Raw genomic sequence first — 24,186 nt, 5'->3', positions numbered from 1 at the left:
CACCCCCCAACCCAACCGCGACAGTGCTTCCAAGTCCCCAAGCCTCCTTCCCTACCCCAAACTTCACCTACCCGCAACGATCCAAAGTCTGGGGTGGGGGAAGAAAGAGGGTGGAGGAGAAGGTGCGCCATGGGCCGGATACCTCCCAAAGGGTGGGTGTTTGCTTTGGAATGCTTGGGTTTTGTTCCTTCGCCCTAGAAGCTGCCTCCCCACGCGGCCCCCCATTCTCTCCATTTCCCCCACCTCCCGGCTCTCCTCCTCTTCAATTCTAGTGAAATCTAGGAGAAAAATGAGCGCTGCTCGCAGTCCCTCAGAGAGCCAGTGCAGTGGCCCCGAGTAGGGATGAGGGTCTAGGGATGGGGCGAGGTGAGGATGGGGTCTCCGACTCTGGAGGTCGGGGAACGACTGGTAAAAGGCCTGGGGAAGGGTCTGGAATTGTTCCGGGTCCGAGACACCTGATTTGCTCTGGGCAAGGCAGTGGGTGAGGGGACGGAAAGAGGGGATGCTCCGACAGCACAAGCCGCGCCAGGGGGTAGAAGATGGGGAGGCGGCGAGGGGCCCCGAGTCAGACCTTCGGGTGGTGGAGGGAAGGGAGCGGGCGAGCGAGCGGGCGAGGAGCCCTGGGCTCCAGGGTCTCAGGGAGCGCGGTCGAGAGCGTAGCCGTCGCGGTTTGAGGTTAGGGAAGTTCGGGGTCTGAGAGGTGGGCGCGATGCTCGAGGTGGGAACCCGCCCTCGGAGTCCCTGGACCGAGTTGTGCAGCGCCTGCAGCAACAGGTAGCCCCGAGGGGTGGAGGCTCCGGTTGGACCCCGAGCTGGCTTTGTCCTGCAGATTAGAGTGCTCTCCTAAGGGACTGCGCTGGGGTGGGTGGGTGGGGGGGAGAATTTTAAAAAAAAAACACTTGGAGCACCCTTTGAGTTGTTTTGGTGTGTTGGGTGGGTGGAGGACGGTGAATCTGAGTGTAGGGAAGAGGATGGAGAGCCACCACCTCGGATTGCGTAATGCCTTTATCTTATGGGGTTGACCCCCTACCCTTAGCATATCGTCTCCCGGGATGATGGGAAACTGACAGAAACTCGATGCCAAAGTGGACTGTTCACATTGATTGGCAGGGAAAGTGCAAACAAAGAGGTGCATCTCCCGGAAACAATGATTTTGGAGATTCCCCCCCCCCGGAGACTCGTGCGCGTTGGGGAGGCGGGGGATAAAAGGGTGGTGGGCGGGAGGGGACCAGGACGGGCATCTCCTGGGGAAAGTTTCGAGCGAGGTCGCGGGAGGAGAGGGTCGGGGCAGAGTTGCGTGGAACTGGGAACTGAGCCGCCCGGGCCGCCTCGGAGGTTCCCGAGCCGGGCGGGAGATGCGGGGAGAGGGAGGGGGCGGGGAGGGGAGGGGAGGGAGAGAGGAAGAAGGGGTGAGAGGGAGAAACCTGCCGCCGCTCGCCGCCTCTTTGTCTGCTCCGGGACTTGGAACAAAAGGGGGAACTCTGATGAACTCTCTCCTCCCCTCTCCCCCGGACGCCCGGGTATCTCCCTCTGGCAACTTTGCCGCCGCGACTTTCTCCGCTGTCAGGCCACACGAAAGTGTCCGAGCACCTCGCAGACGGCAGCGAGGGAAATGGCCCTTAAAAGTGCGACGAGGTGGGGGAAGAGGTGAGTGGAAATTGTTGTCTTGTTTACCTCTCTCCCCCTGAATGCTCCCGACTCCCCGCCCTTCGGAGGACGGAGGCGTAGTCCGGTGGTGAAGTTTGGCTGGTAAGTTGTACCTCCTTTCCCTGTTTCCTTCTCTTTTGTTCTTTAACGAACTTGCACAGATTGTTTTATTTGTTGGTTTTTATTAGGCAACAGCCAGACAAGGCATTTCTCTCAAGTGCCTTATTACAGGAGGAGCTGGGGGAGATGGGGGCACGGGTATCTCAGGGGGGCATTGCCTCGCTTTCTCCCAGCTGCGCCCATACTGGAGAGAACTTGCTGAAATGGATGGGGACAAGGCCGGTCTCACCCCCACCCCGCCCCGACTTTGATCATGGGAAAGAAAGAGGTACGGAGGTGGGGGTTTTATAAGTTAATTGTCTGCGGAGCGCTCTGCGGAACCAACGCACAATAGCAAAGCAGCAACAATAGAACGCAGAAGAGGTTTGGGTTGCAGGGGAGTGGACTGTTGAGTTTGTGGTCAAGGGGCCTTAGAGCAAACAGGTAAGAGTTCAGAAAGTTTTCTTTGGGGCTGGGGTAGGGTGGAGGAAGCCACAGGTTTCCGACTGTCAGAGATGCAGGGATGGAGGGATGGGGCCTGGACCACTAGTTAGGAGTCGGCCATCCTGACCGCCCCTTCCAGTTTCGCGACCCACCCAGAATAGCCTATGCAATCCTCGAGGTCCACTACCACCTCTCTCACGGAACCCCCTCCTCCCCGCCACCCCCCATGTCATTGTGTTTGAATAGAAAGGGGATCGAGAGCCCCAGGAGCTCCTCAGACCCAGCGGTCCGCCCCGCCTTTTGTGTTTTAACCTTTTGTTTCTATCTGCCACGCCCGCCCAAAAGGGGGATGGCCCTGGCTGCTTCTGCGGGGTGGCGAGGCTGCCCGATTCCCTCCTTATTTATAGGCAAAGGGAACCTCCCGAAACTGCTCCCCCAAGTAGCTTCACTTTGCAGTCTTTCTAGGTTGGTTCTTGCTCAAGCTGGACCCCTCCACAACTAGTAAACATGTCCACTTACCATGAAATTTCTCTCGGTGCTTTCCCACTTTCCCACAAAAGTTGTTTATCTGTCCCATCACTTGGTGAATAGACATTTAGGGACAAAGTTGGGAGTTTGTGGAAAGTGGGCAAATGTAGTTGGCTCTAGCTGTTATCATGTGCTCAAATATTAGGAGTGGCTTCTCGCATTCAACAATGCAAATTTAGGTCATTATCTTCAGGTATGTTTTATGGGATCCTTCCAAATACCAAGGTAATTTATCACCTTCTCCACTTTCCTCTCCTGTCCCCACCCCTGAGCTAGAGGCTTTCCTCACCCTCTTGGACTTAGTCACCCGCCTTTTCATTTGGACATGATAAATGAAGTAGCAGACTGAATATGCTGCTGCTTACTGGGGGAAACACCCAAACAGTCTATTTTAACTTCTTAAAGTTATGATTTTGTATAGTATCGTATAGAGTACCCATGATTTAAGACTTGCAGCTAGAAATGATTCAAGTGCCAGAACTATGTATATGAAATCTATTATGGCTATGGTTACTGGTTTTTTTTTTTTTTAAAGAAACTGAGTGTGTAGAATGACTTGGAAGCTAACGGTAATTAATTTCAATTGTATAGGTGCAATTATTATTATCAGCATCTAGAAAGCATCATGCATTGTTCTTACTGGATCTTCCTATCAATGAACATTATGGAAGTACCAATACAGCATCAAGTCCTTCCTGGATGGAAAGTTTTCAAACTTCTTCATTTGGAATTACTTAAACATTAGGATGTTGGGATTTTTGATGATGCCTTCCTTATGTGGATTACTACAGTTTGGTTACTGGGAATTCTCTACCTCAGTGAAGGTACGTTTCTTTTTCAATACCCTGTAAGCATTCGTTTTGGGGCTGTTGCCTGATGAAAATGATTTATGACGTTGGGTTTCCTTGTTTTGAACCGGTTTTTGTAAGTTCATTTTCATATGGAATGATGATTTGCGTACTTCTGATGAAACTTTACTAATTTTACACTAGGTCCCTCAACATTAGTGCACATAATGAATGTGGGTTATAAAGTCACTAAGGAAAGTTATATAACAATGATGGGTCCAATGAGCACATGTCTTATTTTATTTCTGATTCATTTTGTTTTTAAATCTGGCAGTGGATGTTTATATATTTGCAGAACTTTTGTAGTTTGCATTAATTTTTTTTTTTACTTTTGATATTGCATTTTGGTAAACAAAATCCAAAAGTGGCCAGAAATAAATGAATTCCTAATAATGGGGGCCACTATAAAGTACAACCAGTTCTATCAGAAGGAAAACTTGACTATGTATAACAAGAGAGGCTGTAAATTTATTTAATTTTTATAGTATACATCAAGTTTTTATAGTGTTCATTAAGAGTCTTATAGTCCCTCTTTTAAGTCCTTACAATTCATTTTTATTGATTTCTGTGAGGAAGCAGTTAAAAGTTCACATAAATACTGCCGGTAATATAAAAGTATTTTGATACAGCATTTACTTTACTTGTCTAGCAGTTGTTTGCCATGGAAAGTGAGAGTTTCCTTTGTTTAAAATAGGTTGATTTGAAATGATTTAAGTTGTCGGATTTCATCCTCAAAAATGATTCAAGTTCAAGGTGGTTTAAAATCCTACAGATGGAGAATATCATTGGTATAGTATGGTTTTGGGAAATGTTAAGGTCTGGTCAAAGATGATGATTGGGAATTGGAAATATTTTTATCCTGCTGTAGGTCAAAAAAAATATTGTGATTTGCTCCTTTCCAGTTGTATAAACTTGGGCAAGCTACTTAACCTTCTTGGACTTTATTGTCCATAAAATGAAGTTTAGGCTGAAGAAATTTTAAGAAACTTTTGACTTTAAGATTTTGTCATTTGTTGATTGCTCTTGTATTTAAGGTGCATCCTCTCTTGTGAAGTTTGTTTTTAAATTGTTGAACAATAGACTTAGTGACTTGGAAAACTTCATATATATTAATAATAGTTATTTCATATGAATGCTTAGCTCAGGGAGTATTCAGGAAATATGTTTTAAATTTTTTGTAAAGTATACTTTCAGGAAAGTGTACTGTATGGAAATGCCAGATTTCCTCATGTGTTTTCAACAAAAGTTACCCACTGGAATATTTTTTGGGGGGTAGAGAGTGCAGTGTTATTTCCCAGAAGGTGTTTTACCTACAAATGTCTGAACTGAGTGTGTTTGGATTTGTTCTAATGGCCACCCAGAGTGGGGCTCAGACATGGGCTTGGAATGAAACCTGAGTTTGAATCCGAGCCTAGGCATATTGATTTCCTTGGGTATCAGTTTTCTCACTTGTAAGTGGGGATCATAATACTTATCCAATGGGGTCATTGTGGGGAATATATTTTTAAAATGTGTATGTGTAAGAAAAAAACTTAATATAGGGATAAAGATCTATAAACATATAGTAAGAGGTACTATTATTACTTTCACAATGAATTAGTGATGTCTTATTACTTCCAACTTTCTTTGTTGACTGCCGTACAAGTTTCAAGCCACATTAACCAAAAATAGTCACTGAAATATTCAGTCCAGTTGGATAGAAGTTTTTACATATTCAAATCTTTGTTCCTCTAAAAATATGTTCTATTCACTTCTTTTATCCAGTTAAGTGTGGATTAATCCACTTCAACAAACTTTCCTTTATAAGTCTTACATGTGTAAGCATATTGCTGAAGGTTATGGCTTCAACTTGGGAGTATGTGGTCCTTCCATTTCCTCACACAACTTTCTGTAAATTGAGATAATAGCAAGTTTCTAGAATTGATTTACTCAAATTCTCTATTTTCAATGCTAACCGTGATGAGTAGACTTAGATATAGTTTTAATATTGTTGTTCATTCACTTTTCAGCTATAATATAAAGTGATGGTCCAGTGGTTTCTTGACGAGGACATTAAGAACTCTAGCCCATTTTCTGATATTAGTTTTTATAGAATGGTCCTTACTTAAATAAAAAAGTTAGTATAAACAACATTTAGAAGAATAGCATATCATGTACAATAAAGTTTAAAGTCCTGGATTTTCATTTTCTAGATCTGAGATTTAGCAAGACATACTGCTTTTTCTGAGTGATGATTTAGTTTGAGGAAGATTATATCCATTTACCCTTAGTGACTTGGAAAACTTTAAACAGAGTTTAAAATGATAAATTCCTTTACATTTTCTATACAATGTTAATTCTTAAATTATAGCCAAATATACATAATAACTTTACAAGAAGTATCAAACTTTATAGTCTTGGTTATTTGAAACCGTTGATGTGGACTAGTTCCAATTATTGAAACCAGAGCAATATACCAAGGTATTCACAATAAACTTGCTTAGTAAGAAAATCTAAATAGTCAGCTCTGCCTTCTAAAAATGATGAATACAATACATACTAAGCATCTTATAAGTAAAGCATTTATTTAGCTTTGAACTTTATAATAAGTCTAGGGGTGATTGCCTGCATATTTTGTTGTGTTTTGAGTACTGTTTCTACGTATTTATTTGCTATGAGTTTCTTTAGGTATATTAGGTGCTCCCAAATTTACTTTGGTTTCTTCTTTATGGCCTCACATTGGCTGATTTTTAAATGCCAGCCATTTCTAAGAACTTTGATGGTATTTCTGCTCATTGTTGAAGATACAGTGTTTAAAAATATATCTATCATGAACCTATGAAACCTACTTTGGCCACCCATTCTTAACTCATTCATTCTTTTAAGTAATATTTATTTAGTCCCTTCTATGTGCCAGGCATTGTTCTGAGCCTCGAGGATACAAGAAATACAAATCCTGCACTCTTGGACCTTTTCGCAATGACAATAAGACAGATGTTAAAAGGTGGTGACTGTTGTTGAGAAAACTAAACCACAAAAGAGAGATAGGGAGTGGGGGAGGGGAGGTTGCTACTTTCAGTTGATTGGCCGAGGATGACCTCATGGCGAAGGTGACCTTTGAGGAATGATTTGAAGGAAGTGAAGGAATGAGCTGTGTGATGGTGGGTAGAGGAACATTTGGGCAGTGGCATGACAAGTGCCTGGTTAATCAACAAAAGCGAGGAGGGCATAAGCAGCTGAATGGTGGTGTAGATGAGGTCAGAGAGGAAATAGGAATATGGTGGGCAGATCACATGATTCTTACAGGCCATTGTGAGGACTTTGGATTTTTCATGGCCAGGGATGAGATACCACGGAGGGGTTTTAAACAATGATTGACCTGCTATAACTAATGTTGCAGCAGAATGACTCGAGTGAGTGGAGACCCAAGGTGGGGCAAAGGGTAGAAACAGGGAGACAGACTATTTAGGAAGCTTTTTCAGGTTTTAAGAGGTGATGTCCGCTTGGTACAAGTAGCATGCAGGTGTGGTGAGAAGAGGTCGAATTCTGAAGATATTTTGGTTGGAGGATTGTCTGGTGGATTGGATAGGAGGCATGAGAGAAAGAGAGGAGTCAAGTATGATTCTGAGATTTTTGACTTGAGCACATGAATGGACCAAACGTCCATGAACTGAAATGAAGTGTGGGCTTGGGGTCAGGGAGACCAGGAGCTTAGTTTGGACCCATGGAGACATGTTTTGAGCATCTAGGCAGTTTGATACACAAGTCTGGTTTTCAGGGAAGGAATCTCAACAAGCAAATTTGTGAGTTGGAAGGCATGAAATGCCATTTAAAGCCACATTACTGGATGAGATCACCAGGAGAGTAAATATAGGAAGAAAAGAGGTCTAGTTACTGAGGCCTCCAGATTTAGAAGTGGAGAAGAAGGGAAGGTCAAGTAAAGGAGAGTGAGGAGGGGCTACCATCGAGGTGGAAGCCCAGTGAAGAAAGGGTCTCCAGCAGAAAGGCAAGATCATCTGTTTCAAGTGCTGCCAACAGATTGAGCAAGGTGACAGTTGAGAATAGGGCTTTGGGTTTGGCATTTGGGAGGTCATTGCTCGTTGGTAGTCTTGGCTAAGAGCAGTTTTGGTAAATGGTGAGAGGGCACATCTTTTTCCCTATTTGTGTGGTCCATTACATAACTTAAAACATCTCCTCTGTTCCAACTAGAATTTGTCAGTACTTTATAGTTGATAAAATGCTTTCACATAGGTCATCTTAGTGAAGTCTCATAGCAGCCTGAGGGAGATGGGAAGGTAATGTCTATGTTTCTAGTACAGAAGAAAACATCGAGACTCGAGAGTAAAGTGATTTGTCCAAATTCACCCAAATACATGATAGAGCTATCTTTTAACTGCAAACCCTTTGCCATTCACAGTAGGGGAGATAGTAATAATAAAACAAAGTCCACTATACTCTTGACAGAGGTGGTAATAGCAGTAGGTACCAAGTATTGAATTAAATCAGAGAGGAAGTGATTATCTTTTGGGGTCAGAGAAGACTTTCTCCAGTTGGGATTTAAAAGATGCATAGCATTTTCACATCTGGGCAAAGGGGAAGAACATTCGAGGCTTGGGAAATAGGATGTGCAAAAACACGGAGGGATGACAACTGGAATGCATTTGGGATGCTTTCGCTGTTTGATTCACCCTGACATGAAGGAGAGTGGATGGGAGGTAGGGTGGAGTGATATAGCAAGGGCTTGTTCAAGCTTGAATTGAAATATGGTTTTAAATAAAACACTCTTAGGTACCATCTTGTTTTTTTAAAGTTTATTTATTTAAGTAATCTCTATACCCAGTGGGGGCTTGAACTCACGACCCTGAGATCAAGAGCCGCACATCCTACCCGCCGAGCCAGCCAGGCACCCCTCGGTGCCATCTTAAATGTGCCTCATGCCATGCAAGGTAGTTCTACACAACCTAGTTAGAAATGCCTGAACATATGTACATCACCACCAATGCACTGTCTTAGTCTCTTCTGGCTGCTATAACCAAGTCCCACAGACTGGGTGGCTTACGGACAACAGAGACTTATTTCTGGCAGTCCTGGAGGCTGAGGAGCCCAAGTTAAAGGCACCAGCAGATTCAGTGTCTGGGGAGGGCTGGCTTCCTGGTTCATAGATGGCTATATTTTTGCAGTGCCCTCACATGGTGGAAGGGGCAAAGGGTCTCCCTGGGATCTCTTCTCTAAGAACACTAATCCCATTCATGAGAGTGCCGCTCACATGACCTAATCACCGTCCACAGGCTGCATCTCCAAATATCACCACATTGGGCATTAGGTTTCAACATAGGAATTTTTTTGGTGGGAGCGGGGATACAAGCATTCAGTGTACAGCATGTATATTTTCAAAATGGTATTCATCCTTCAAAATGAAATATCTCTGTGAATCTTACACTACTGAAGAGGATTGGGTGACTCTAGTCTATATCAATCAGGACGCTTTTGGCTTCAAGTAAGAAAATACTTAACCAAAAGTGGGTTAAAAAGTAAGGGTTTTTTTTTTTTTAAATTTTTTTAAAGATTTTATTTATTTGAGAGAAAGAGTGAGTGAGTGAGAGAGAGAGAGAGAGCTCATGAGCAGGGGGAGAGGGAGAAGCAGGCTCCCCACTGAGCAGGGAGCCTGATATGGGACTCGATCCCAGGACCCCGAGACCATAACCCGAGCCGAAGGCAGCCGCCTAACCGACTGAGCCACCCCGGTGCCCCTAAAAAGTAAGGGTTTTTATTTTATTTTACTTTTTGGTTTTACATTAAAGAAATTTGGAGTAGGGCTATTGCAGGACTGGCTAATTTAGCTAATTTTGCAGCTCAGCAATACTATGTTTTCTGGGGGCGCCTGGGTGGCTCAGTCATTAAGCGTCTGCCTTCGGCTCAGGTCGTGATCCCAGGGTCCTGGGATCGAGCCCCGCGTCGGGCTCCCTGCTCCACGGTAAGCCTGCTTCTCCCTCTCCCACCCCCCTGCTTGTGTTCCCTCTCTCACTGTGTCTCTCTCTGTCAAATAAATAAAATCTTAAAAAAAAAATACTATGTTTTCTGGTTAGCTGACTTTTTCCTTTTGGTTCTGAGCTGTTATAGTGTTAAGCATCATGTCCCCATTTGGGAACCTAAGATATATGTACACACACACACACACACACACACAGACACACCATTTTTAGAACTTTATATCATGCCTGAAATACCCTCTGTGCCCATTTGCAGTCAATTTCTCTTCCCACCCACTGGTCTCAGGCAACCTTTTAATGTACTTGCTGTCTCTATAGATTTGCCTTTTCTGGACATTGCATACTTAAATGGAATTACACAATTAGTAGTCTTTTTGTTTGGCTTCTTTTGCTTACCATAAAGTTTTTGTTTTTAGATTTATTTACCTCCTTATTTTAGAGAGAGCGAGAGCTGGGGGAGGGGCAGAGGGAGAGGGAGAGAGATTCCTCAAGCAGGCTCCCCTCTGCTGAGCACAGAGCCTGATGCAGGGCTCGGTCCCAGGACCCCAAGGTCATGACCTGAGCTGAAACCAAGAGTCGGATGCTTAAACGACTGAGCCACCCAGGCGCCCCTTGCTTACCATAAAGTTTTTGAGGTCTGTCCATATTGTTGCCTGCATCAGTAGCCTGTTCCTTTTTATCGCTGAGTACTGTTCCATTGCATGGATATTCCACATTTGTTTTTCTGCTCACCAGGTGATGGACACGTGGGTGGTTTCAGCTTCTTAGCTATCACAAATGATGCTGCTGTGTACGTTTATGCATAAGGTTTTCATGGACACACATTTTCATTTCTCTTGGGTGGATAGGTGGGACTTGACTTGCTGTAGTGTATGGCAAATTTATATCCAACTTTTTAGGGAACTGCCAAACTGACTTACAAAATAAGGGGTATCATTTGACAGGTTTGAGGGTTAACCAGCAAGGTATTAGAGTTCCAGTTTCTCCACATCCTGGACTTTTATATCTTTTAGGAATGAGGGAAACTTCCGAAGAAGTTGAGACGATTTCCCAGGGCACCGACAGAAGCCCATGACAAAAACTAGTCACTGAAAAGGGGCCTGGGATTATTCTGAGAGGCGTGGGCTGATCCAGGAACACCCAGGCCTCGGAAAGAGACTCATGACATACGTCTGCACCCAATGTCAGAACAGAACTGTTGGGGGACGGCTTGTGTGTAGGTGACCGTGAGACTCAGCCATATGTCCATGTGCCAGGCTAAAGACGTATTATTGGTATAAACATACAAAGCAGAGCCAAGTGCTGTGTTGATATGACAATTACGATTGAAAAGGTAGCCACAGACTCAAACAGAAATAATACATTCTATGGCAATTCAGGTTAATCTCTGCCTATCACAGTAAGAATTTCTGAAAATTAACCTGTCCGAACGAATCACAAAGCAGGCACAGTCTTGGTGAGTGATTCTGTGGGCTGTTGCTAAGCCCCTGCATTCCTTTCCTATGAAGTACCATGTAATTTTTTTTGGCATTTCAGTAACAGTTTTTTATAATCTTGGTTAAGTGTAAGTTAACAGCCTCCCCAATCCTTGGCTTAAGATATAGAAAGATATTTAGACTGTGTTCAGTGTTGGACAACTTGGCAGCAACCGAGCTAGGATGGAAAAAACAAAACAAAACAAAACAAAACCCAAGATGGTATTTTCGAAGTCTGCATTATTCTTTTATTAGTTCCTTTAAAATCTGTTTTCTGTTGTGAGTCTTAGCATGCAATCAGGATAGGTAAACCCACGATCTGTGTAGGGTATTGATGCTGCCCTCTGTGTCAACATCCACAGCACGCGGGCCTCACGGTTATTTCAGTGGAATGATGGAATGTCAAGTGATTCATGTGCGCAAGTCCCTGAAAATCTGAAAAGCAAAAATTTTGCTAGTTTGAATGCATCAATCAATAATTCAGATGACTTCGGCAAAGCTGTAGATAAATTACGTTTGACATTGATTTCTGTGATGCTATTTCCTTTAAAATTATTTTTTGTTTTTTCTCTTCAAATCTTTAAAGTAGGTCCCAGTACAAACTGTGACCCCTAGAATTTTGTAACTGTGGTCTTAGTACTAACATGTTGAATCATACAGTCTCTACTTAACAAGAATCCAAACAATCCCAGTAGCTCTCTCATTCTGGGTAATTGATTCTAGAGACGGAGAAAGCCAGGAAGAGAAATGTAAGTTTCTTAATTATTGGTCTTAGTGGGTATGAAGTATACATCTTAAAGTGTATAGTTTAGTGTGCTATTTCTCAGAGGAGGAATAACCATTACGGAAACCTGGGATGTTTGTGCAGCAGTATTTTATCTATCCTCTTTTTTTTTTTTTAAGATTTTTATTTATTTATTTGACACAGAGAGACACAGTGAGAGAGGGAACACAAGCAGGGGGAGTGGGAGAGGGAGAAGCAGGTTTCCCACGGAGCAGGGAGCCCGATGCGGGGCTCGATCCCAGGACCCTGGATCATGACCTGAGCCGAAGGCAGACGCTTAAGACTGAGCCACCCAGGCGCCCCTATTTATCCTCTTAAAAAAAAAAAAGATTTATTTATTTATTTGAATAATCTGTACAGCAACATGGGGCTCGAACTCACAACCCCGAGATCAAGAGTCACATGTTCTACCAACTGAGCCGGCCAGGCACCCCAGTTATCTTATACATCCTTATATTTGATTGTCTCTCGAATCCCATGGAGTAGGTGTTAGTAACATTCTCATTTTACAGGTGAAGAAGTTGGGGCTCAGAGAAGTATCTAGCCTCAATAACCAAACTAGTAAATAGAACAAGGTGAATGTAAATTAATTAGAGATCAGCAGTGTAAACAAGGAGAAGAAAGAATATCCCCTGGAGAGATCCCCAGATAATTTTTCTGGTTTCACATTGACATGATTTACTCTTTTTTTTTTTTTTTTTCTTAAGAGGAGAGGGAGGGAGAGAGGGGAGGAGGGGCAGAGGGAGAGGGAGAAAGAGAATCTTAAGCAGGCTCCATGCCTACTACCAAGCCGACATTGGGCTCGATCCCACGACCCTGAGATCATGACCTGAGTCAAAATCAAGAGTTGGATGCTCAACCAACTGAGCCACACAGGTGCCCCTGACGTGATTTATTCTGCAAATACTGTGAATATATTTTCAGACCCAGACATTTAATCAGGCTTAAAGGGAGGATGGTCTGCTCTGATGGTGCTTTTAAATTCCCGAAAGATTGTTCTACAAGCTGTAGCTGAGAAGCTGGCATGTTGGTGAAAGTAGTAGCATTCGAGAGTTTTATTTATTAGATTTTAATGGGATGGTGTCATTATTGGTCATGAATGTCCCAGAGATGATACATAACAATATTCCTAGAATCCCCATTCTGTAGCAAAAAAGTCCCCCCCAAAACAAACAAACAAAAAACCCCGAAAAACCCCACAAAAAACCCAAACAGTTTTTGGATCATCTGTTCATCTCATTTCTTCTTCAAGTCAGATGTCCAAGGAAGAGGGAAGCACTTTGGGCAGGCTTAGAGTAACTGAATCAAAAACACATAGATGAGCTCCCTATGGCTTCACTTTGCTTTGTCCCCCTGAACTTAGGTCTCCCCCTTTCCCTCTCTTTGTTCCTCTCCCCCCATCCCCATCTCCACCTCCACCTACATATGTATCCAAGGGGATTCAGTGCATTAACATGCTCTTTATTCATGGTTCTGTCCCCTATTCTGGGCTATCCACTTTGGTGAGCATCTGCTCTGGATTTTGATGAGCCTCTCGGGAGACTTCTTGTCCTTTTCCATGGGGCCCCTGTGACCTGCTCCATGCCCTCCTTCCCCGTCCCAGGATTGGGTCTTACTGGTTCCCTGGATATTACCACTCCATTAGGGGGAATAGGATGTCTTCTCTAAAAGCCTGGAGCACAACGAGGCCTAGCTACACATGCTTTGCTTCCTTTTTCCTGGGTATGGGTATACCCTGCTTGAACGTGGCCTTCCGCTGGTGTGGGTTTGGTAGGCTACCTGAGCCCCTGCTTTTCCAGACTGCCTTGGAAAGAAGAAGTGAACTTGAACCTCCCTCAACGCTGCACATCAGCAGGTCCATTACCTATACTTTTTGTGGCTTTTATTTTGTGTCTCTGAGACTCATTTAGGACTGGACCTACATCCTCACAGCTCCTTTTTAGGTTGGAAAAATGAATCCCAGGAAGTGAACGAGGCTATTGGAGTGAAAAACTGAGAACCCTTTCATCTCCTCTCATTGGGATACAATAAGATGTAGAAGAAAGAAATTGTCTAAAAACTTGAGAGCACCCGAACATGGGCAGTTCTTGGCTCTCTGGATCTGTGTGGTGACCCTGTCTCTGCACCCCTCATTCTGTCTACCTAGCTCGCACCACAATGTCACGTAATTGCTCTGTGGTGTGACCTCAGAATTCCAAAGCCAGGGATGGTTTTGATGAGTGCTGGCTTATTAGAGCACCTTTGGAATGTAGGAGTCAACCCAGGCACTCAGGAAAGGGGTCTATAGTGTCGGGCATCTCGTGTTCCCCGTGCATGTTTCTGATGTCTGGGCTCTGCATCAGTTTGTCAGTATTTACCTACTGATCAACTTAGTGATGCAAATTCAGGCACTTCATGTACAGATTCAAATGGTTGATCTTTGCATATCCTGGTCTTTGGTGTTCCTGGTGGTTTTGTTACCGGCCTTAATAGGGCTTGGTCCTTCCCTGCTATTATTGCTTGTCCTTGGTTCTCATCTTTATATCTCAGTCCTTAGAGCTGGTCAGTTTCAGTGGGTCCTGGCTCAGGTTCTACCTCCTGTTTTTATGGAATTATCTTGGACATGTTGCTAAAAAAAAAAAAAAAGTCGTACAATATATTTCCCAAATCAGAATTCTCCATTTGGTGTTATCCTGTCTGCCCTTTACTCTCTAGGGCAGGGTATCCAAAGCGGATAGCCCAGAATAGGGGACAGAGCCATGAATAAAGAACATGTTATTAAGATGCTGACATGCCTGAAGTTCGGTGAAATACAAAGCCTCTCAATCATCTAAAGAGAATGAAGTTGGGCTGAGTACCATGTTTATCAAATGTATCGTAGTGTTTTGAGTTGCTTAAACCCAGAATGAGCAATATTTAATTGTTTTTCTTTTTTAGAGAGAGAGTCAGTGCACGAGTGGGAGGGGAGGGGCAGAGGGAGAGAGAGAATCTCAAGCAGGCTCCACACCCAGCGCAGAGCCCAACGCGGGGCTGGATCTCACAACCGTGAGATCGTGACCTGAGCCAAAATAAAGAGTTGGACATTTAACTAACTGAACCACTCAGGTGCCTAGGAATTTTTAATTCTGAGCTTAATTTACAAGAGGTTGTTGACTGAAACGCTGTTGCTAGCTGATTGGATGTTTCCGAGTGGGGGAACTGGATGCATGGTCCAGTGGAAGGAGGGAAAATTTTCACAGTATACTCTTTTGTATCTTTTGCATTTTAAACTATGTGACTACATTTTTCCCAGGATGAAAGGAAAGGAGGATGAAAGGAAAGAAGAGGAAGGAGGGAGAGAGGAAAGAAACTACTAATGATAGAGATTAATACATCAATTAAGTCATATTTTCAAGTCATATGCTTATCTAAAGTACTTTGCGAAGCTCTTGGGATGTAAAAGTATATAGTTAAAGGAAATCTTCAGAGATTCCTGTCTGCTGGTCTTCAGGGAAATGATCTTTAAACCTGTCAACAACCCCATAAAGTAGGCATTGTTATCCACTTTTTACAAGTGAGGAAATGGAAGTTGTTAATGGTAGAGCTGGGGGTTGGCCCCACGTGTGTCTGAATGCAGACACTGTGCCATGATGCCCGTCTTAGTCAGCTTGAGCTGTTACAACAAAACAGTGCTGACAAGGTGGCTTAAACAACAGACATTTATTTCTCTCAGTTCTGAAGGCTGGGAAGTCCAACATCAAGGGATAGGCAAGTTCAGTGTCTGGTGAGGGTCCTCTTCCTGGTGTGTGGATCACTCCCTTCTTGCTGTATCCTCATGTGGCGGGGAGGGAGAGCTCCAGTCTCTTTATCCCCTTATAAGGGCACCAATGCCATCATGGGGACCCCATCCTCATGACCTCATTCAAACCCAATGACCTCCCAAGGGTCTTATCTTCAGATACCATTGCGTTGGAGATTAGGATGTCAATTTGAATGAATTTGGGGGGAGACAAAAACATGCAGTCCTCCTCAACAAGCATGTATGATAAGGGATCTGTAAATATTCTCTAGCATCAGCTCACTAGCAGAACTGGCCTTGAGCAAAGTTATCATGTAGGGGAAATGTGATTGCTACTATTTACAGTTCCCATCCTCTCAATCGCCTTCTCTCCCTTTGCTGTATCCATCCTTCCTTTTGTCCTCTTTCCTTTTTCTTGTTCATCTAGAGCAGCTGAGGGTCTCAAGATGTTACTCCATCCATCCATGAACCAAGCGCCCACCTTGCAGCCCCTCATTTAATTATCACTGAATACCTATTATGGGTCAGGACTGGACTAGATGCTGGGGACACAAAGTTCAGCAAAGCTGGACATGGTTCCTGCCACCTTCCTTCCTTAAGAGGAAGAGAGGTGTGTGTATAAAAGACATTTGGGGAACTCTACACACTAGGTGTATGTCCCTCACTAAATGCCCTGATATGTCTGGTGGTTCAAATTTTGCTTTTTTTAAAAAAAGTAACTTCTTGAACCTAACTTTCTATGGAATTGTGATTTTCTCTGTTTTTTTTTTTTTAATTTTGTTTGTTTTTGTTTTTTTAAAACTCACAAAATATTCATTAACAAAACTCCACAGAATTAATCTTTTGACAAACATACATTTTGGAAATAATGACTGAAGTATGTTTTATGAAAACTCAGTAACTTCACAGTTTAATGTGTAAACCACAACAAAATAATACTTGCTTTAGTCCAGAGGAGAAATGTGAGGAATTTTAGGCACGGTGATGTGTCCTGTCGTGGAATAATTTGGGGCAGGGTTTCTGTGTCTCTCAGGTCATATAAAAAGGTAGTTGCTTAGAAAAGACTGACCCCAAGACACAACGACAACAAAAACAGAAACAAAAAGACTATGTGAGATCATAATGGAGTAGAACAAAAATGTGAAGGTGTACAGTAAAATAAAGAGGATATAAGTAGGATACCATTAAGAACATCTAGAATGATAAGGACTGTGGTCCGAGTGTGGCCCTTCCGAAGTTCGTAGGATCATTTGAGAACATCTGAGAGAAGAGAAGCAGCCTCATCCAGGCCCAGGAGAACCATCCTAGTAGCTGAGTGAGGCAACATGCACCACATTCCCTGAACTCAGGGCAGAAACTTTTTTGATGCCCCACAGTTTTACCCCTACTTACGCTTAGGTTTTCAGGCATTTCAGTTTGATTCCACAGAGGCTGGGTAGCTTTGGCTGGATAATGCTCTCCCCCACCTCCCAATCCCCTGCAAGAGATGGGATCCCAATATCTGGAAACTGTTAATGTTACCTTGTAAGGAAAATGGTCTTTGCAAGTGCAATTAAGTTAAGGATCTTGACATGGGGAGATTTTCCTGGGTTATCCGAGTGGCCCTAAATCCAATCATAGGTGTCCTTATTGGAGACAGGCAGAAAGAGATTGTCTCCTCCAGAGCAGAGCAGAGCAGAAGGTGGTGTGAAGGTGGTGGCAGAGATTGGGGTGATGTGGCCCCATGCTGAGGAATGCCAACAGCCACCACAAGCCAGAAGACACAAGGGATGGATTCTCCTCCTGGGTCTTCAAAGGGAGCACGGCACTGTCGACACCTTGATCTTGGATATCTGACCTCCAGATCATGAGAGAACGAACTTCTGTTGTTTTCAAGCCATGGAGTTTGTGATGATTTGTAAAAGCAGCCCTAGGACATGAATAGGGGTTACAAACTCTGAGGGCAGGGCGATGTCGTCTCTCCTCGGTACTTGGCCTCGTCCAGCATACAGACAGTTCTGACCTTCACAGACACTCAAACACTTGAATACTGGACGGACTTCTTCATTGGTTAAGCAATTCAGGGCCTGAAGATTCATGTTTAAAATTTTATTGGAAGGGAAGTGAGACCAGCAAGATTTGATTTGCAAAAGAAGAAATTAATGCCCCCAAGGCTTAGTCTCTTATGAGTTTATTGCATCTGGAAGTTGGATTTACACCACCTTTTAGTGTAGCAATTCCTTTGCTATGCTGCAGTATTAATAATACCACCAAGGAGACTTCATCTAGCAGAACAAGAAAAGCGAGTCATTCCAGGCAATGGTTTGATATCTTAATTAAATACTACCTTGGTGCTTGCTTTCTCTTCTTTTTGCACTGACAATATTGAAATGACAGTGGTCTGGGATTTCTAGATCAAACACAAAATGTCTTCTGCTCAAATCTTCCATGAAATGCAATTCGGAACTTACGAGCTTGGTTCTTACTCAGGCAGAACCCTAGTGTATTTATTTACTGGGACTTTGCCTGAATGGGAACTGCAAGATCATGTTCTTGGGGAAATACAAACAGTTTGTTTTTACACATAGGGAAGCTACAGAAAAAAATCTGGAATCTCAGCTCAGTAGACTGGCCTGGTGGTGAATATTATCCTTTCCAGTAGTATGACATCTCTCATAGGCATTTTGTTTTTGTCCTGTAGGGAGACAAGGTCTTCTCTAAACCATTCCTCTAGAATCTCAGTTATGTAGTAAAGCCACATAGGAGTTAAAATAAATTGCTAGAACATTTTACCAAATATTCTTAAACTAATGGCAAAGAAAACGCAAATTGCAAACCATGCAGCATTGTGGTTACCGTGTTGACAATTTTGTTTTTGCTGCTATAAGAGCCTACGTAGTGGTTTCCTTCCTTCCTTTTTTTTTAAGTAATCTCTAGACACAATGTGGGGCTCAAACTCACCACCCCGAGATCTAGAGTTGCATGCTCCACTGATTGAGCCAGCCAGGCTCCCCGGTAGTGGTTTCTTTACAGATTTACTGTGAGATTGATTTTTCTGAAGCATTGCCTGATGCCACATAGAAATAAGATTACGCTACTAGATTTTGCAAGATTTAGTCACCTTCATTGTTTTTAGTAATAAAGTCTAGCTGATATTTGCAGAATTGCAGAACTACCTTATCTTCAGATTCAGGTTGAAATTGACATTAGAGAGTTATCGCTTTAAATTAACTCACCTGGGGCGCCTGGCTGGCTGGCTCAGTCAATAGAGCACGCGATGCTTGATCTTGGAGTTGGGAGTTCGAGCCCCCAGGTTGGGTGTAGTGATTACTTAAAAGAAATAAAATAAAACAAACAAAAAAGAGTTAATCCACCTCACATGTCCAATTAATTCCTTGGATTGTTATTGGCATTTCTGTCTCTTGCCATACTTTAAATATACTTCAAATATGCCATTTAGTTTTTACTACTAATAGTTACAGCTGTATTACCAAAGTATCAACTATTGTAACTGGGACCTTGTTTGAAAGGTTCCTTATGAAATGCCCTAGAGACAGGTCCATGTATGAAACAATACAATACATTGTATTATTTTTGCCTAGGACATAGCAGTTGCTCAACAAATAATTATTTGACAAATGAAATAATGTTTGAATAATGATTAAAATCCACAAGTTTTGGGGTCAGCAAAGCCTTAACTAGCAATTTCGGTGTCTGGGCTCACAGATGAATCTTGTAACTGATGTGGTGAAGATGAGCATCGAAGAGTATTCTTAACAGTTTATCCAGTGCTGCCCAAGAAAACTATAATGTGAGCCACAAATATGAGCCTACATATGTCATTTAAAATTTTCTAGTAGCCACATTACAAAAGGAAAAGAAACAAGTGAAATGATTTTTAGTAATATATTTTGTTTGACTCAATATATGAAAAATATAATTCCAACATGTAATCAAAATAAGTTATTAATGAGATATTTTATATTCTTTGGTTTTTAAAATCCTATATATATTTTGTACTAATAGTACATCTCAATTTGGCCTTGCCTCATTTTAAGTGCTCAAAAACCACATATGGCTAGTGGCTACCATATTGGATAGCGCATGTTTTTACCATCTGGAGGCTCCTATTTTAAGTAATTATTCTTGCTAACTAGATGTAAAATTCGGAATTCATAAGCTATTGAGTGGGATACATGTATACTCCTGTCAATGAATTGATAACAAAAGTTGTATCAGCTGTGCAACCCAAACAAAATTTACCAAAAAAACAAAAAACAAAAAAAACCTCCAAAACCAAAAAACCCCATATCATTTAGAGATTTTGTAAAAGATGCAATTTCCTCTAAGTTTTAGGGTGCATGGCCAAGTTTCCATTGCTCTGAGATTCAGATTTTCCCTTGTGCTCTTGTGGGGCAAGTTACTTAACTTTCATTAAACCTCTGTTTTCTCTTTTGTAAAATGGGGATAATATTTGCATCCAAGTGTAGCCATAATGTTTGCAAAGGTTTTAAGGCCGAGGCCTTGAGTACTCACATTAATCCTTGCTTAGTTTTTTCTTTTGCGCACAAAACTCCGGAAAAACATGGGTGATTTCTCCCCTATATTTGCTAATCTTTTCATAGTAGTTTTTTCCAGAGTCAACTCCCCACTGTGGCAAGGACTTGCTGTGATTATTTGATGAAAATAACATAATTGACACTTTGTTTAAATGGGTTCCCCGTGGGCTGCTCCAGGTACCTTCTGTACAGGGGTCTGGGTAGAAAGCACAGGACTGGCATTTACAGCTGGGAAAACTCCAGGGCCCCTTCGTTAAGTTTCTTGAAGAATTGAACTGAATTTGGAGACTCCATTAACGCATTTCCATTAAACATACCCATATCAAGCCAAAATCTATTATCTAGTGGGGAAAGGTGATATGATGGAGAATTGATTACACATGTATCTAGACTGTTCATTCTATGTAAAGCCTATTTCTCCCTCTGCTCTATTCTGATGTTATGAATTTGGGGGGTGAATGAAATTTATGATCGGAAACTGTTTTAAGCCATAGTTTGTTTACCTTGCTTTGGGTAAGGGTGAAACAAATAATAAGAAATTACTTGGAGACATTAGCTAACATTTCTTTTAGTATCCTACCAAAACTCACATAGCTTAGTCAAATACTTTTTTTTCTTTTTTTTTTTCCCCCCTCTGTTTTTAAATGATGTAAATATGTCTGGAGTATTGCACTTCCTCTGGCACTTCCTAAGAATTTTTGCATAACTTCAGTTCCTTTATTTAGATGTAGTCATTGATTGTAATTCTAAGTAAGATGATCTTCATGATAAAGGCTGGGTGGCCACCAGGCATCTGCTCTTGGGAATCAGTTGTCAGTTTGCTACTGCTTTCATCAATAGTTAATCAGTGTTCTGATCCTCCTTCAGTTGTATGTGGAAAAACACTTATCAAGGAAAAAATTTATCATTTCAACAACACTTGACAAACCCCTGACAGACTTAGGGAGAATAGTATGATTTTTGAGGTTGGTGTTAAGATTCTTCTATTTTTAATTAAAAAAAAAAAATGTTTGGTTAGTGTCAAACCTTCCTAAGGACACAGCTGGACTTTGGAAAAGAACTGCTAACTCCACGGTTAAAAACAGGGCTCTAAAATGTCTTAGTAAAAGCAACCTACCTTTGCTAAATATGATATTTTATTGAGTGAATCTAATAAATACATACACGTGTTTTGCTCTTCATATTTATGTAAACTGAAAAAATACACAAAGCTGGCCTTGTATTTTCTTTTTTAAATATATATTTTTAAGTTTATTTATTGAAGCAATCTCTACACCCAGTGCGGGGCTCGATCTCAAGACCCTGATCGAGAGCCGAATGCCTGAGCCAGCCAGGCACTCATAAAGAATTTACTTTTAAGTAATCTCTACACCCAATATGGGGATCAAACTTAAAACCCTGAGATCAAGAGTCACATGCCCTACCAAGTGAGCCAGCCCTTGTATGTTGCACGACATGGATAACTTTAGTTGAAATAGACATTCCTTGAAATGGAGAAAATAGAACAACTGTTAGCTTTCCTTTAAAATCTTACTGTTAGAATATCTGGGTGTGTCTAGATCACTATGAATGTAATGGTTTGCCTTTTCTCTGAATCACTGGTTGTAAAAACCATGCCTTTGGCTTGTTTTTGAATCGGTGAAAGGTGGCAAATCTAATGTATTTTCTTTGAGGGAGATCTATGGGAGGGTCCTTTTTGCTATGAGGCCAAGGGTATTTGGCCTCTTCTCTGATCTTTTCTTTGACACAGCTCACCTTGCTGGAAATGTGGGAAACTCTTCTCTGAGAGAGAATAAATGCTGTCTGGTTTTGCACTGCACCTTCTCAGTGTAGAATGCTCGGAGCAAGGGGGCCATCCCTGCAGAACTTCTAGAAAGCGTTTCATCCCTGTGGTATTGAAGGGGTGCCTGAGATGGGTGCTTATTTTTCCTCCTGTGGAAATAAGATAATCACCCTGCAGTTTTCCTGTGAGTCAGGAAGCAGTTACCGAGCTATAGATATCACATCCAGCTTCAGAAAAAAGAGGTAGTTTATTTGGCGGCAGCAGGGAGTGCGGGGAAGAAGAAAGGAGCTGGTGGCTTGAAAGGAGAAATATTTGTTTTTCTGGATCTACACCCAAATCTGGTTTTCCCTTTATTTTGTTTGTAGAGAAACCTAATGGGTGTGAACCACCTCTTTATCCTATGATTGTACTTTTTATTTATTTAATTAATTAATTTATTTATTTTTAGAGAGGGAGGGAGAGGGGGTGAGGGGCAGAGGGTAAGAGAGAGAATCTCAGGCAGGCTGCACACCCAGTGCAGAGCCCCGACTCTGGACCCCATCTCACAACCTTGAGATCAGGACCTGAGCCTAAATCAAGAGTCGGATGTTTAACTGACTGAGCCACCCAGGTGCCCAGTGATTGTGCTTTTTTAAACCTTTGCTTCAGTTTTGTAATGACAGTGGTTGGGAATACAGTAGTTCCTCCTTATCTGTGGTTCTCCCTAGTTTCAATTACCCAGCCAACCCCGGGGACAGGAAGCAGATGATCCTCCTTCTGATGTAATGTCGTAAGGGGTGAAGGTCAACAGTAGCCTGACCTCACATCACTCACCTCACTTCATCTCATCACAGAGGCATTTGGTCATCTCCTATCATCACAAGAAGGGCGAGTACAGGACAAGATGATACTTGGAGAAAGAGAGACCACATTCCCATAACTTTTATTATGGTACATTGTTACAATTATTCTATTCTGTTATTAGTTACTGTTGATCTCTTACCATGCCTATTTGTAAATTAAAGTCTATCGTAGGCATGTACATATAAGAAAGAAACATAGTGTCTAGAGGGTTCCGTATTCTCAGCGCGTTCAGGCACCCACTGGGGGCCTGGGAACCGACCCCCATGGATAAGGGGGGTCACAGTAGAGTGATTTCCCTCCTTGGAGCTGAGCTCTCTTAAACATTTGCTAAGAAACCTGTCACGGTCAGCAGAGCCAAGAGGCAGGGCTAGCTAGTATTTTCAAACCCAGGGAATATTTACTATCTGAAAGGTTGTTCAACTGATAGGTTCCCAGGATCCTGGCATAAGATAATTTCCCTCAGGGTAATGAGAGACTATGTCTCAGTTACTTTTCCATAGGGCATTTCCTGTTTTCATTTTCTGATTTCTGCTCCTGGATTTCAGACTCACTTTTTTATAGTAAATGATTATGCTGTCGAATAGGTTTTTAGCTTAGGGGAACTTCGTTCATATCCTAAGTTAACATTTCCGTTCTCAACAGTAACTGTGAGTGGAGAGCCCTGGATATCAGTCTTTACTGAGCCAATCAAGTTTTATTTACTTGCTCTTAAAAGTTTGGTTCGAGCTTCCTGACAGTCGTGTGGATGACAATATATTTAACACAGATTTCAGATATCTTTTTTTGAAATGAGGCAAGGGCTGATTTTCTTATTGTCTATGACCTGTGAAAGCATTTCAGCTGATGTTTTTAACATTGCTTGACACTCTCAGAAATGCTTCATTCTGGAACAGGTCCTTGGACTGTGAAAGAGGGGAAAGGGAGAGTGGTTCTTTCCCCCAAAGCTGAGTGACTTGCCCAAGAGGGAAGTTACAGGGCTTGAGCTAGAGCCTTCCCCTGCTGTGTGGACAGTGCCCCTTCTTGCCTTTATGAGTCAGGTGGTCAGCCAAGGGAAAGTGTATTCACTTTTAAGGTATATGTATATATAAAATAAGGAATATAGATATATATTTACATAATATATTGTAAATTACATATATTATATAATATACATATATTAATATTAGTTTTATAGTATATTATATATAATATATATTTTATAATATTATAAATATATAATTTATATTGCACACAAATATATATTTAGAAATGATATATAAGTAATATATATAACTTATATATGGTATAGTTATAAATAATATTATAAAATAATTACGTAATAAATATTATATAGTATATGTTATATTTTATAATATTATAAATATATAATTTATATTGTATATAAATATAATTTATGATATTTTATATGTATGTGTGTGTGTATATTTAAGTAGGCTCCACGCCCAGCACAGAGCCCAACGTGGGGCTTGAA

The 24,186-nt window shown here is 42.0% G+C and overlaps 1 protein-coding gene across 1 annotated transcript in view; it reads left to right on the top strand.

Annotated features, from left to right (window-relative positions):
• The first annotated feature begins 1,375 nt into the window (after nt 1–1,375).
• Nucleotides 1,376–24,186, top strand: part of LOC115941038 (uncharacterized) — a 383,272-nt gene continuing 360,461 nt past the window's right edge. Inside the window, exons 1-2 of the mRNA XM_081827607.1 lie at nt 1,376–1,749; nt 3,310–3,542. Coding sequence (XP_081683733.1) covers nt 3,465–3,542 — 78 coding nt within the window. The 5' untranslated portion in view covers nt 1,376–1,749; nt 3,310–3,464. The remainder of the gene's footprint in view (nt 1,750–3,309; nt 3,543–24,186) is intronic.

Source organism: Leptonychotes weddellii, chromosome 8, assembly GCF_054177405.1.
Source record: "Leptonychotes weddellii isolate Sample4059 chromosome 8, ASM5417740v2, whole genome shotgun sequence".
Classification (NCBI taxonomy): Eukaryota; Metazoa; Chordata; class Mammalia; order Carnivora; family Phocidae; genus Leptonychotes; species Leptonychotes weddellii.
The sequence above is the reverse complement of the archived record's forward strand: the minus strand, read 5'-3'. Positions and strand labels throughout refer to the sequence as shown.